This window comes from Peromyscus maniculatus, chromosome 23 (genome assembly GCF_049852395.1).
Source record: "Peromyscus maniculatus bairdii isolate BWxNUB_F1_BW_parent chromosome 23, HU_Pman_BW_mat_3.1, whole genome shotgun sequence".
Lineage (NCBI taxonomy): Eukaryota > Metazoa > Chordata > Mammalia > Rodentia > Cricetidae > Peromyscus > Peromyscus maniculatus.
In genome coordinates this window covers 54,318,181-54,333,422 of record NC_134874.1, presented here as the reverse complement: position 1 = coordinate 54,333,422, position 15,242 = coordinate 54,318,181, and the positions used below count along the sequence as shown (strand labels likewise).

At 48.4% G+C, this 15,242-nt stretch overlaps 1 protein-coding gene across 1 annotated transcript in view; it reads left to right on the top strand.

Moving 5' to 3' along the window:
* Positions 1–707: 707 nt before the first annotated feature.
* LOC102904556 (cilia- and flagella-associated protein 337-like) overlaps positions 708–15,242 on the top strand; it is a 134,320-nt gene continuing 119,785 nt past the window's right edge. The window contains exons 1-3 of the mRNA XM_076560146.1: positions 708–834; positions 2,045–2,393; positions 6,969–7,209. Of these exons, the coding sequence (XP_076416261.1) occupies positions 2,332–2,393; positions 6,969–7,209 (303 nt within the window). The 5' untranslated portion in view covers positions 708–834; positions 2,045–2,331. The remainder of the gene's footprint in view (positions 835–2,044; positions 2,394–6,968; positions 7,210–15,242) is intronic.

Genomic DNA, 15,242 nt, shown 5'->3' with positions numbered 1-15,242 from the left:
TCAGTAAAGTCCATGGTCCTCTTTCTACCTAGAACAGAATGGACTTTGGACAGGAGAACATTCCTCTGGGGCACAGGGGAAAGCCAGCTCTTGTGACAAAGTCAGGCTGAACCTATACAGAAGTTCACCACAGCAAACTTGACCTTAATATCAGAGTTCTATCCTGGATAAGGATGCATGTCTAGCACTTAAGATTAAAACATCCGGGGTAAAAAGTGGGGGAGGGGGCGGAAGGGTTGTAAGAGTTCAAGGGCCAGGACAGCTGCAGCTACGGTGTCTTCCAGACATGACAGGAAAGCCATACCCATGAAATCTCAACACCATGGTGACCTACACAAGACCTGCATAATGACAACACCAGTTGACGTGCCCGTGTGGACGGAGTGGGGGCGAATTTCACAACACCCCACCGCTATGTGAAGAGCCACAGGCATTCAGTGGCTGCTGACGAAGAATCTGTGTCCTCCGGGGATTGGATAGGTTATCAAACCCAAATGGTCAGCCCCTAAACACATGCACATATCAGCAACACTAAATAGACGTGTGTGTGTGTGTGTGTGTGTGTGTGTAACAATAAGAGATCATGAATTTGAAAGGGAGTGGATATAGGGAGAGGTGGAAGTGATATAAATACAGTGCTCATGCATGAAACTCTCAAAAATATGAAAAATCAAATAAAGTTTAGCGCATCCCTACTCTTTCTGTAGAAGTTTATGGACGGCCATTGGTGGCAGAGCTGTGGAACAGTTCAAAGGAGCCCACATTTAGGACAGAGCTCAGCCAGCCCATCCCCAAACAGAACCGATCCTACCATGAGGACTACAGAAGCTGAAGGTAGCCACACCCCCTCTGGGCTTCTTCCTCTGTTGGGAGAATCTCAGCACTTCGGCGGGATTACTATAAGGGTTTCGTAGATGAAGTCTTTGGAAACTGTTGGCAAACTGGAAAACATCACTTGCTCACTCACCCGCTCACTCGCTCGCTTGCTTGCTTGCTCATTTATTCAACTATACCATACATGCATAATTCTAGGTTCTGGGGACTCATTATGAAAAGAGATAAATTCACGTTCATCGTGCTTATGTTATGAAGGGAGAAACTTGATGACTAAATAAGAGCTGTATGTTATATCCAAGTAAGATACAGAAAAACATACATATGTCTGAGATACACTCACAATGTGCCATTAACTATGTATGCATTGCAGGGAGGAACCCTGGAGTAGGGGGAAAACCCAATGGGCTAAAGGGACACCTGTTCCCTGGGAAGGTGTTGGGGATGGGCTGGAGCGGATGAGTTTGTCACTGGTGGTTGTCCCTGAGGAGGGGACAGTCTTGCTGTCTGGGAAAGAGACTCCTGGCAGAGGGACAGCGCCTAGTTCTGAGTGCCCCACTGGAAGCGAAGAGAGAAGGGGAGGGGAGAGGCCAGACCGGGGGGGGGGGGGGGGAGAGGCCAGATGGAGGGGGGAGGCGCCTCGGAGGACGTAGTAACAATGTCTTTGGATTTTTCTCCCAATGAGATGAGAGGAGTATCAGGGTTTTCGAGGACTGGCATCACCTGCCATCCGACTCCAAATATCATGTCTTCTCTATCTGGAAGGGGGGTGGACATACGACGAGGGGAGTCATTGGAGGCTGTGCCCAACTCCACACGAGAGGAGAGAGAGAGTGTGTGTGTGTGTGTGTGTGTGTGTGTGTGTGTGTGTGTGTGTGTGTGTGTGCCCGCCCTGTGGGTGTTGGGAGCCCGAGAGGACTGGGGTTGTGGATGGGTGTACAGCAGAGGCAAAGCCACCAGGACTTAATGGTGGACTCGGGGTCTATCAGCGAGAGGAAGAGGGGTTCCGGTGGTCGCAGAGTCTCTCTCCAAAGACCCCTCAAGAATGAAGGTCGCTATGTGAGATGGGGAAGGTGGGGGAAAGAGGGTTGGCACCCAGGGTTCAGTCTTGGGTGGCAGGACGGTCCCTTGTGTTAGGTCTTTGAACAAGGTGACAGAGTGTATTTCTTTCCAGAGCTGTTCACTCTCTCGCATTTCTCCCTTCCCCCAGGCTCACACGGCTGTCAGTTACTGACACCTGTGAAGGGATTACGGGCCGGGGGAGGGGAGGAAGAACCTACAGCCCGTAGGTACTTGAGTTACACACCCTGGCACAGACAGTGGGCACCGGAGCCTCTGTCCTGTCTGGACTTCATCAACATGGGCTGCTCCCAGCGAGAAAACGCACAGCTTTCTTCATGAAGCGTCCCTCTGGTCATCTAAAACTGTTCCAAAGGGCCGAGAGGACACGATTCCAATCTGTGAAGGGGTCCCCGTGAATTCTTGCCGCCTGCTACCATGAGCTGGAGACAAAGATCATGCTCTGCTCTGGGAAGATTAGAAACATCTCAGGATAACAGGTAAGGAAAAGTTTTTTTTTTTTTTTTTTTTTTTTTTTTTTGTTGTTGTTGTTGTTGAAAAAATTCTAGAATTCTCTTAGCTTGGGGTATAGGCATGGATCTGTTTACTGTAAAAACAGGCTATGTAAGGAAGGTAACTGTTTATGTTGTCAAGGAAGATGGAGGGACATCTGTCCCATTCACCGTGGCCAGCTCCCCCTGAGCCTGGCAAGAACATGCGCAGTAACGCTTCCAGCTCTGTGTGTTTAACTGACTGTTGCTATGGAATTTTTCCTCAGAATCAGACCCTCTGCCTTGATAACTTAATTGCACACACACACACACACACACACACACACACACACACACACACACACACACTTGAACTGGAGTCAATCCTGAAAATAAGAGAGCTTTTGATTAATGCAAAATTAAAGCTCTTTCAGGAGCATTAATTGGATGAAGAGAAGACCATCCAAAGAAGTGTAGGGCTGTCCTGAATGTCTACAGATGCAACAGCCATGGCCTCAGAAGCTGCTTGCTCAGGGTGCTAACAGTCATCACAGATGTTTTTATGAGCACTTTTTTTTTTTTTTTTTTTTTTGGTTTTTCGAGACAGGGTTTCTCTGTGTAGCTTTGCGCCTTTCCTGGAGCTCACTTGGTAGCCCAGGCTGGCCTCGAACTCACAGAGATCCACCTGGCTCTGCCTCCCGAGTGCTGGGATTAAAGGCGTGCGCCACCACCGCCCGGCTTATGAGCACTTTTTATGTCAGATTCTAATCTGACCACGAGGATTCTGTGTGTGTGTGTGTGTGTGTGTGTGTGTGTGTGTGTGTGTGTGTGCGCGCGTGTGTGTTGCCCTATCATGCATCTATTCCACATTTACAGGAAAATAAATTCTAGAATATTTGCAAGGCAGTCTTCCAGCCCACCCTCCTCACTTGTCAAATGTTGATGAAATACTTCTTAAAAAGTGTTTAAGCACCTGGGAGTGCAAACCCGTAATTCTAACACTCCAGAGGCAGAGGCAAGGGGATCTTGAGTCTGAGACCAGTTTGACCTATATAAGATCCTGCTTTCAAAATAAAATAAAATCTATGTCTTCTGAGGTGATGCGTCCTCACGGTGGAAGAAAAATGTTTGTTCTGACTGTTGCAACCATAATATTAAGTTAGTGATAAGTCCACCAACAATGTTCCCGAAGCAGTGAGCAATTTCTATTTTCCCAAATAAGTTAAATTAACCATTGAATTATGGCTACACATCACCTGATCTGTGGAGGCACAGTCACAGGCTCCCAACTATGTCACTCTGCCTAAACATTTAGAGAAGTACTTATCTCCCAACATCAACCTGGGTGATGGTGCTTTCCCGGCCGTGAGATGGAAGCTGGGACATCTCCACCTAAATTCAGTGAAGAGATAGTGTCTCCTTTTTGTCTCAGACACAGCAAGCTTACCCAAAAGCCGCTCTGTGGGCGTCCATTCAAATACGATGGGCCAAAGCTGAGTCACATGGTCATGTCTAAAATGAGACGCTCTGAGAAGTGGGAAGAAGAAGGATAGGAAAAGCACAAGGGTAAGACGTGACATTCTGTAGAAGTGTTCATTCTGAGGTGGAGAGAAGGCAGTGTTTACCATACCTTCAGAGGGGGTAAGACCATCCATTCTCCCCAACTCAAACATATCCCTACACATCTTTGGGTGGACTTCCCCAAGCACAGAAGAAGTGGGATAAGAATCTTGCCAGTTTCTCTGAGGGTCACCAGCCTTCACGGTGCTCCCAGCAGTAACACTGTGTCTTAGGACACAGTACATAGTGAACAGTCGATGCGAATTGAAATTCTAATAACGCATGAAAAGATTCATTTAGTTCACAGCAGTGTTAGGATCAACAACGGTGCATGCTCAACAAAGATCACCCCTTGGCCTCATCACCTCATTGTCTAGAAGATACCAGGAGTGCGCATAGGGCCAAGCCAATCCTTACCCCTCAAACCAGGAGCAGAGAGCAAGGGCCAGACTCGCTCCTTTCCACAGAGCCCTCTGAAGAACTCAAGCGCTCACCTCATGCCTTTGATGACCAAAGGTTCCACACCACTTCCATCACCACCACCCTTCAGATGGGACTTTTGGTCTCAATGGGCCTTTGGGGACAAACCGTATTCAAACTGGATCACTGATGACCCTGATATAAGCAGTTGGAGGGCCGTTCTAGTCAGCTATATCTTCTTCTTTTTTTTTTTTTTTTTTTTTTTTTTTGGTTTTTTGAGACAGGGTTTCTCTGTGTAGCTTTGCGCCTTTCCTGGAGCTCACTTGGTAGCCCAGGCTGGCCTCGAACTCACAGAGATCCGCCTGGCTCTGCCTCCCGAGTGCTGGGATTAAAGGCGTGCACCACCAACGCCCGGCGCAGCTATATCTTCTTAAGAAGCATCTACAAAACCTTGACTGCATTCAGCGGTGGGAATGCATCCATTCGGCAGTGGGCGTGTATCTGTTCAGCAATGGGCATCTTGGCTGGAGTGACTGGTCTAGACTAGGGAACTCTCCAAGCTGAGGTCTGGGGGCTGGACTTGGTGGGGATGGTGGCTGTCTACCATGTGTTCATTTGCATTCCCCTTGAAGGTGCAGAGGTTCCCTAGGCAGGCTCCTCTCACAGGGATGACAGAGGCATAGCAGGGCAATTCTTGAAGCCTTTTAAAGTCTCGACTCAGAGCTGGCTCTCTGCCACTTTGTCAAATTAGTCAAAGCAAGCTACAAAACCAAGCCCCTGGTCAAGGGCAATGCCAGACGTCTTTCATGGGAGGATGCACAGAGATACTGGCAAGGGACATGGACAGAGAGAAGGTGGGGAACTGGAGCGGTGATACCTCCACCTGCCCGGGGATACACAGCGTGTTAAAGACAACAGAAGAGAAAGCCCCAGCGAGTGTGAAGCCAGGGTGCCCAGGGCAGACCTAGAGTGCTCTCTTTCCACAGCTGTGACTCATTGCGGTTCAAACTACACCCTGCAGTCTGTTTAGAATAGGTTGCCCCAATGCTGGCTCCATCCCACTCCCGTCCATTTGTTATTTATTCAGTGATGCCGGACGGCTCTCCAGGCGGGTGCTCTGCTCTGGATGTTGATTCCTCTAGTGTGGTTGTTATGGGAAACATTTCATTTCACATCTGCTGATACAATTTGCTGTCTCTCAACTAAAAAAGGCGAGGTGGAGAAAAAGGAAATTCATATTCTGCTGGCTGTAAAGGATAACGATTAATTTATTCCAAGCTATATACAAATCAGACTATCGTCTTTCAGACAGAATCAATAATACAATTTTAAGCCCACACACATTTACAAATGCTAGCACTCCAGTGCAGCTGGGTTGCCATGGGCAACCAGGGCATGCCAGCTCATGATCTGAAGCAGGCTGCTGTCTCCCAGCCTTGCGAGCACATTTGGCAGGCAGAGTTCTAGGGAGCCCAGGGCGCCCGGGTTGGCTCTGATCTGGCTGCCGCACAAATGCACCCCTGTGATGGTTTGGATTAGCTCTTGTCTGAATTGCTTAGCGCTCTTTAAGCCCCTCGTGCGCTAGCTTGCTTTGATATCCTTTTTCTGCAGGCTGGGCATGCGCAGAGGGTAGATGAAGGAGCTGTCCGGGGTCAGCAGGCGGTGAGAACAGGTAGAGAATAAATGAACGGCACAGGCGCTCCGTGAAGCCTGAGATAGAGCTCAGCTCCGTAGGCTGGTTACTCACTGGCAAGCAGGGCCAGTGAAGACCGCGGTATGGCCAACCACCTCCGCAAAGCCTCTCCACAGAGGAACTGATCTGTCTTTTGACGCTTAAGACAAGGAGAAATGGGATTACAAACTTCTTTTGCCTTGCTGGGCTGCCAAAGAGAAAACTTTCTCTCTAGTATATGCTTATCAAAAGATCCAGTAAGCAAGATCTTTGCACTGTAGTTGTAGCAGGGAACTGGCAGACGCCACTCTAAGGACAGATACCTAGGGGGTTCCGCGTTTCAGAAGAGAAGTCTACAAACCCACACTCTCTCTGTTTCCTTAAGATGCAAACTCTCTCTGGGTGAACCAGCCATCCTAGGCACCACTGGGGATTCCGTGACACTGTGGCAAAACGAACTGTAATTAGGATTATTGTTTAAACATCCCGTCATTTATATCTAATTACTATGTACTACAATAAAAATTATCATGAAATACGTGTCAGATTCACTTTGTTGCTGACTTTATTTAATTACAAGCCTTCACTTTCACAGATTCTTGCCTGAACGCATCCTGGCTTCCTTGCTATTTTCTGTTCAGAAGGGAAACTACTTATGAGGACCTGGGTATTAGGATCACCCCCCCCCTCCCTCCCCCTCTCCCTCCCTCCTTCCTCCCCACAGTGAGAAGGGCTCAGCTTATGCTTCCCCTTCTTGGTCATGTAAGGTGGAGACCCTGCCCCCACACCCCTAGAAGCCTTTTTTGAATTTGAGAGTCCTATCTAAACCCATGGCTTTCCATGCTGCTCAGGGGGTTGCACATGCCAGGTAGGGTGAATCTGAGTCCTTCAAGGTCCCCTAAAGGAACTATGTCTGTCTGGTGTCCGTGCAGCATCCTGAAACCGGCAGCCATCCTGGGGGAGCCTGTGATGCTTCGAGCTCAGACATCTCCCACAAGGCCTCAGCCTTCAGGGGAGCCTGGACTTCAGAGTGTCCAACCCCCCGCCTGGCTGCTGCGGGCCTGCCTCACTGGAGAAAGGATGCGGAGCCATTCAGTCAGCACCCAGGAGCCCACACTGAGGAAGACACCCCCGCACCATGCAGACCTGACCCAGAGTCTGAGGGCCGGAAAGGTAAGAAAGCAATCAGTAGATTGCACACTCATCCGCAGAGTGATCTCTAGCAGAGCTTGGGACTGGATCCCCTAGGTGTATCAGGAGAATCAGCAGACTGCACATTCATCCCCAGAGTGATCTCTAACGGAGCTTGGGACTGGATCCCCTAGGTGTATCAGGAGAATCAGCAGACTGCACGCTCATCCCTAGGGCGATCTCTAGCAGAGCTTGGGACTGGATCCCCTAGGTGTATCAGGAGTTTACCAACTGCCAGCAGCACAGTAAAAACCTGGGGCCGTGATCAGATCCCTCTGCATCTGCTTGGAGGCCACCCTTTGCTGCTGGAACACCCCCAGGGCCCTGCTGGCCTCTAATGCTTTCTTCTCTTCCCTTCAGATGCCCACTGTCTTAGGGTTTCTATTGCTGTGAAGAGACACCATGACCACAGCAACTCTTATAAAGGAAAACATTTAATTGGGGCTGGCTTACTGTTTCAGAGGTTTAGTCCGTTATCATCATGGCTGGACGTAGTGGTGTGCAGGAAGACGTGGTACTGGAGGAGGAGCTGAGAGGTATACATCTGGATCCATGGGCAGCAGAAGCAACTGTGTGTCCCACTGGGTGTAGCTTGAGCATATGAGACCACAAAGCCCGCTCTCACAGTAACACACTTCCTCCAAGGCCACACCTCCTAATAGTGCCACTCCCTATGGGCCAAGCATTCAAACACATGCGTCTATAGAGGCCATACCAATTCAAACCACCACACCCACCACAGCTTTCCAAGACCCAGCTCCATTTTTTTTTCTTTCTTTCTTAGCTCGTAGGATAAATTACAGCCATGCTGGTACTGTATGGGTCTAAACAAATTCCAGTGACCCAAGTCCCAAACATTTATGGAGAGGATACGCGAGCTTAGCCCTGGAGAAAACCACACTTAACAGACTCTAGCCCAGAACTTGGCCTGGCTAGCACAGCTTTGCCTGAAAGGTAGTTTTAGGTGACAGCATGCTAAGATTTTAATAAATAAATGGGGGGGGGTTGTTTAATGGTACAGCACTTGCCTAGCAAACACAAGGTCTTGGGTTTGGTTCTGAGCAAAGACAGAAGGAATGAAAGAGAGGTAGGGATCTTTTTGTTAGTGTACATGTCTGTCCTGGTTGGTTCTTTTGTTATCTTGACATAAGCTAGAGCCATCTGGAAAAAAAGGAACCTCCGCTGAGAAAATGCCTCCTTTAGATTGGCAAGCCTGTGGAACATTTTCTTAATTTATGATTGATGTGGGAGGGCCCAGCCCACGGCGGGTGGTGCCACCCTTAGGCAGGTGGTCCTGGGTTACATAGGAAATCAGGCTGAGTAAGCCACAGAGAGCAAGGCAGCAAGTTCCTCTGTGGCTTTTGCTTTGGTTTCTGCCCCTAGGTTCCTGTCTTGAGTTCCTGCCCTGACTCCCCTCAAAGAATGTAATTGGGACATGTGAGCCAAAGAAACCCTCTGCTTCCTGAGTTGCTTTGGGTAATAGTGCTTATCACAGCAGCAGACCACAAACTAAGACTGACCACTGGGGTGATAACAAGCGTGTCATATCCAGGATTTAATGATTACTCTTGTTCGGAATGATTCCAAGGAAGATAGCATTTTACATAGTATCTTCAACCAACACCATTGAAAGAAAAATATCTGGGAAACAAGGCACAAATAGCGAGATCTGTGCAGATGATGGACTCTTCAGCTGGTTTTTAGGAGGCAGGAAGCCATGTAGACAAAAGCCATGTGCATGTTCCCGAAGAGGAGAAAATGACCAAGAGACCTAGAAAAAGCTAGGGAGGGTAACATTGGAGATGGGCCTTAAGGGATGTCTAGGAGTTTCCTCTGATGGCGCGGAGCAGAGGAAACAGGACAAGTAACTAAAGCCCACAGCAGCTGAGGAGCAGAAATGGGGCCTGTATTGAAGGTGAGACGGGGGAGGGAAGGCGGTCGGCACTGGGTTAGCTCTTCCTGCCGTAGTCATAAGAGACAGTATAACAAGAGAGGCTTTCTTATGGGCAGGGTCATCAAACTGTGGGTAAGATCGGGGGGTCAGGAAATTGTGGGACTCTGGCTCTCTACGTGAGTGCCGAGTCAGGGTGTGAAATGGACACAGTGAAAACACCTGTGATCTATTGCCTCATGCTGAGACTCCCAGCCACGGTGGGTCTCCTGGGAATCTGTGGTCGTCTCTCCAGTTGGCTCATACAGCTGTCATTCATGGTCCCCCCCCCCCAAACAGCTTTACTGTGGTGTGATTTGTGTACAATAAACTGCACATGTCTGACAGACACAATTTGTTGAATTTGAACATAAGCCGAGGCCTGTGAAATCGTCCCCACAGTCAGGGTAGGAGACATTCATTAACCCTAAAAGTCCCCCGCGACCATTCTGTGTATGGGTTAGGAACATTCACTTGCAAGGGTCTCACTTCATCTGTTTACTTGTTGGTTTGTCTTTAAGAAAAGGCTTCATGTAGCTCTGGCTGTCCCCGAATTCCCTATGTAGCCCAGGATAACCTTGAATGTTTGATTCTTCTGTCATTCCATCTTTGTGCTGAGATTACAGGCATGTGCTACCAAACCCGGTTTATGAGATGCTGGGGATCAAACCCAGGGCCCCATGCATGATGGGGGGGGGCATTCTACCAACCAAGCTGTCCCAACTAGAGGCCCTCCAATTTGGAAAATTTTTAGGTGCACAGCCCAGTATGGTTCTGGCCATTATACCGTGCTACACAGCAGATCGCTAGAACCAACTCATCTTTTGGGATGGTGGTTTCATGGGGCTCACGAGGGGGTCCTTTAAAAAGCTAAGATGAGAAATGGCATAAGATCCGGTGATTCTACCCCTGGGTTCACCCAAAAAAGAATTAGAGGAGGTTTCTAAAGAGAAAGATGAATCCCCATGGATACAGAACCATTCAGGCATAACTGGGGGATGGAATGCCATAGCCTGGATTTTGTCTGTGGACTGTACTTCCCTGAGACATTTTGCTTATAGCCACACTGACTGAAATATGATAGGGTCAGGAATTCCCAGTGTGGGGGTGTGGGAGCCAGCACGTAGTCGAGAGTGTCAGGGCTGTGGGATGATATCATTGCAAAACAAGAGAGACAGCCTAAAAATGGCACGGATTTAAATCCACTGTGGGAAAACAAGAGCGCAGGAGCTATTTCAATTTTATGTTAGAACAGACAAGAGCCGGAGTTGTTCAGAGGGCAGAATGTTGGCTTTGGATGTAGGAAATGGAAATGTCGTCAGACTCCTGTCTCCGCTGACAGATGGCAGCAAAGAGCCCAGGAAGAAAGTGGGCTGGAGGACCTGGCCCGGGTTTATAACTAGGACCTACCCACGTGTGAGCCGGCCCCGGTTTATGACGAGAAACACCCGATTCCCTTCATCTCTGAGGAACCCACACTGGTTCCCACCACCCTAGGCCAGCTTCTTCACACTGCACTCCACCCTTCCCCACACCTTGCTCCCAAGAAATTTCTAGAGGGTTCTCTCTCAGGCCTTTGAAGCCAGGCTGAGTATCTAAATAGCCAGAAGTGTGGAGGCAGCTGGACTATCTGTCCCAGCCAGTGGGAGATCTGTCAGGGCGGGACCCGTCCCTGGCCGAGGCACACACAGCGTGGTGTTCCGCTGTCCCAGGAGGCTTGTGGTGCTGTAACAAAACCCCTGACGCGCAATATACAAAGAGGGTTGTTTGGCTCGTGATTCCTGTGGCACCAGCGCCCTCGCTGTGTCTGAGAGGACCAAGCCGGTTGCATTCTACCAGGACAGGGAAGAAGCAGCAGGCACATGCAGAAGAGCTGAGTCCTCTCTCTCTAGAACTAACCAAATCACGTGAGCACCCCTCCAGCTCCTTATTTTCCACTAGGCCCAATGCTTAAAGGTCCCACAGCCTAACATTGCCACACTGGGGTCCTCCGGTAAAAGGATCCCATCCAGACCATGGTGTCCTCTTCTGCAGTCTGTCAGACGTGGTTGGTGACGTGATTGGTGACCCATGGGGCTAGATTTTCAAAGGTGGAAGGAATCAGATTGAATTTCCTTCCTTTGGAGATAAAATAAAAGCCAGAAGCATGAGATCTCTTCAGTTCCCTCGGGTGGTTTTTGAGCAACTATGTGCAGCAGACTCCATCGCTGATATGTGGGGCTCCTACCCTCCTCTGGGTCGTCTTGCAGACTCTGGTCATTCTTGTTTCTGGAGACAGATCTGTCAGGGTATGGGCAGCCAGCCAGCCACCATCATGGCCAGCACTATTGAAGATTCGTCCATTAGTTACAGCTAGGAACAATGACTCCTGAAACGTTCCCCGAAGGAGATTATCACGGTTGTACCCCTGAAGTCTTAAAAGGGGAAGGTCAGATCCTGGAGTCGGGGGAGGGGGTACAGAGGCAAACCCAGGAAGCTTGGAACTGTAAGCTTTTCTCGCATATTTGTTGTGTCCACAATGCCCATTGTTTACAGCTGAGAGCTCCATGGCAACTGAGTTCCACCCGCCAACAGCACAGTCTTTCTATAGAGCATTCTGTGGCTTCCAAACTGCAGGTCCTGGCCACCCCTGGATTAGGACATCAGTTCAGTAGATAATGAGCCCAACTTAGGGAAAGGAAAAACAGAATTGAACGAGAGCAAAGTCGCACAGTGCCTTACAGATTAAGATAAAATGCATTTCACAAATGTTACGTGTGTAACGTTGTGTGTATGTGTTTGTACACACGTACATACCTCTGGAGGGAGTGATATTCCAGGTCTGTGATGCAGTCAAGTATTGGCATGCATTAAGAGACAGTGTATCAGCAGTTATCGGCTGCCCTGGTAATGCTAACAACCACAGAATCTCAAGGGCACCAGAAGCTCTGGTTTCTCCCATGTCTGCGGCCATCAGAGAGCTCTCTGCCCAGTGATTGGCTGGCTCACACGTTTGGGAAACAGCAAAACTACACGGGCTGATCTAAGATGAATGTGGCAGGGGTGGCTGGGGCGATTTGGCCTGCTGCGTGTGGTGTGTGTGTGTGTGTGTGTGTGTGTGTGTGTGTGTGTGTGTGTCTTCTTCTGGTAGACCCCCTTGGGAGTGTTTTGTAGTGATGATGTGGAGGCCAGATACGCTAGCGATTGCCATGATCACGGAAAATGCTTAGCACACGATGCACGAGAAACTCAGCGATGGATAAGGCAGTAGGGGAGGCCTGAGCCTATGTGATTTATTTTAACCTTGAAGTCTCTTTACTCATCTTCTGACACCTAGTAGAGCTAAAAAAAAAAAATGATGATTTTGGCTTAATTTTTTTGAATTGTTTGTTTGTTTCTGTGTGGCCCAGGCTGGTCTTGAACACCCAACCCTCCAATCTCAACCATCCTAAAGCAAGACAATTTTTTTTATTTTTAATTTAAAATATTTTTTTTTATTTTATGTGTATGAATGCTTTGTAAGCATGCATGTGTGTGTACCATGTACGTGCCTTCTGGATCTCCTAGAACTGGAGTTAAAAATATTTGTGAGCTGTGATGTGGGTTCTGGGAACCAAACTCAGGTCCTCTGTAAAAGCAGCAAGTGCTCCTAACCACTGAGCCACCTCTCTGGCCCTCAAGACACTCTTTTTAAAAAAGACCTCATATCCTTGTGATTCTGAGAGGCCTTGACACAATCTCCCAGACCAGACGTTGCCTTTTTCCCTCACTCATATGATGATTTCTTTTCTTTTCTTTTCTTTTCTTTTCTTTTCTTTTCTTTTCTTTTCTTTTCTTTTCTTTTCTTTTTAAGAAAAAAAGTGTTTTCACAATTGTACTAGCTTTCCATTGCCGTGACAAAGTACCCAAGGTAAGCAACTTAAAAGGAAGAGAGATTTATTTTGGCTCACATGGTCAGAAGTTTCAGTCCATGGTAAATGGACCCTGCCTGTTGCTTTGAGTCTGTGGCATGCCAGTCCACTGTAGAGAGGGCATCTGGCAGAGGAGTCCCAGTCACCTCAGGGCAGCTGAGAAGCAAAGAAGACCAGATGCTCAACATTCCTTTCAAGACAACACTTCCAATGTCCTAACTTCCTCCCACCTGACGCCACCCCTCAGATGCCCCACCACCTCCCAAGAGTGCCATAGGCTTGGGACTAAGACCAATACCTGGGCCTTTGAGATAATCTTCAGATCCAGTTTATAGAAATAATCATAATTCCATGGAGCTCATTCCCTTCAGGAATTGTCTCCCTGCCCTTCTGGAATCATCTTTCTCTCTAAGACTTTCAGGACTGCTAGGTCATGTCTATTTTCTGAAACTGAAAGGACAGCCACTCATGACATAGCCTGGCCTGCCTGTCTTTCTTCTTTTCATCCGTCCATCCATCCATCCATCCATCCATCCATTCATCCATCCGTCCATCCATCAATAGCCCTCTTCTCCCTCCTCTAATGCTTAATGTTCAAAAGGGACTCTATCTTGAGACAGAGGCAGGAAGCGGGAAGGCCCCGTAGGAAGAAATAGGTTTTCAAAGGGATGCTTTATTCGATTAATTAGTCAATTCCCCTGTCTAGAAGAGAAATTATCTCTAAACCACACTGGCGGAGGAGTCTCTTACTGCAAGAAGCAAAATGACACTGGGCTGTTAACAATAGAAGAGCTCATTTGCAATGTAAATGAGCAACCAGCAGGCAAATGAACCCTTCTGGGAAAACCACTCTAATCATCAACCTGCTTGCCCTGGGGAGACAGCCGTGTGGACAAGCAGAATCCTGGCTCCTAGAACTCCCTCTAACAGGGCCTGCAAGGGGAGGATCCAGGTAAATTTTCCACAAAATTGCATTTGAATGGAGCAAATGCATTGCTTGGCAGTGGCTGGTGTCTTTAAAAGTCCACTCCGTGACTGCAGACTGACTTATTTACGAGTCTCACTGTGTAGCCACCACGATAGTTAGGATGTAAAACAGTCAACCATTCCCCTCTGTGTTTTATTTGTAGGAAAACGCGTCATTCAAGTATCTTAGTGATGGAATGTGACTCGCCGGCGATGGCAGTTAGGAAGTTTTAAGCCCTGCCAAGCACAGGAGCACCCAGAAGGGACATATGTTTTCTCTGATTCGTGTTCCAAATTTGCCTTAAAAACGTGCAATTACAGGAAAGCCTGATTTATATTTTCAAGAAACAGCACAATAATGGCGCTGTTTGGTTGCAGTGTTTTTCTAAAAACGTATGTTTATTGCTGCTCCCCCGCCCCCGCCCCCAAAGAACTCGGCTAACAATCCCTTGCGATTCCACTTTCCTGGGTCCTAGATGAAGATTTGATGAGGTCTCTGAGAGCTAAAGATGGCTTCCTTAAGGGCAACGGGGATTCGGTTAACATGGCCTGGCGAGAAATTGACAAGTCTTCTCTAGTTAGCCGCACTCTGTCCCCTCCTTTCATGGAAGGTGGAGAAGCAGGCAGGTAGGTTTGTGTGCCGCGCCTAGTCAGGAGGCAGAGGTTCAGAAACCCCAGCAGGGTACGACGCACACCCTGCCCGGCACCAAAAAAGGCTGCCAGTGTATCCTGCTTGGATACTGGAGGTGGCCGGGGGGTGGGGGGGGGTGGGGGGGGTGAGGTTATGTTTGCAGGCTCTGGCTCTGGGGAGTAGCTGGGAAGGGTCACGTCGTATTCATAAATGAAAATTACCGTGGAGTCCTTTATAAATTATACAACCACACTGGCTTGCGTATCCTGCCCTTTGTTACTGTTATTAATGAAGGCTTTCACTCCACTATCTCAGCAGTATTCCCAGTACATTCATAGAGCAAATAGAAGTTTGTGTCTTTCCGGACTGGGGAGCCCTCAATACTGGGCAATATTTTGTTGCTAGTGTTAAATGTTTTATTCCAGAGTGGAGGTCCAGGAATGTGAAAGACCAATTCTCCACCTATTTTATAACAAGGTAAAATTTTAGGAACATTAAAACAGAGAAAAAGTTTCTCCAGGTGATAGAAAGATGGAGGCCCACGTGGGCACTCTGGGCTTTTCCTTCTGAAACAGGGTCTATTTGTGTTGCTGAGTGT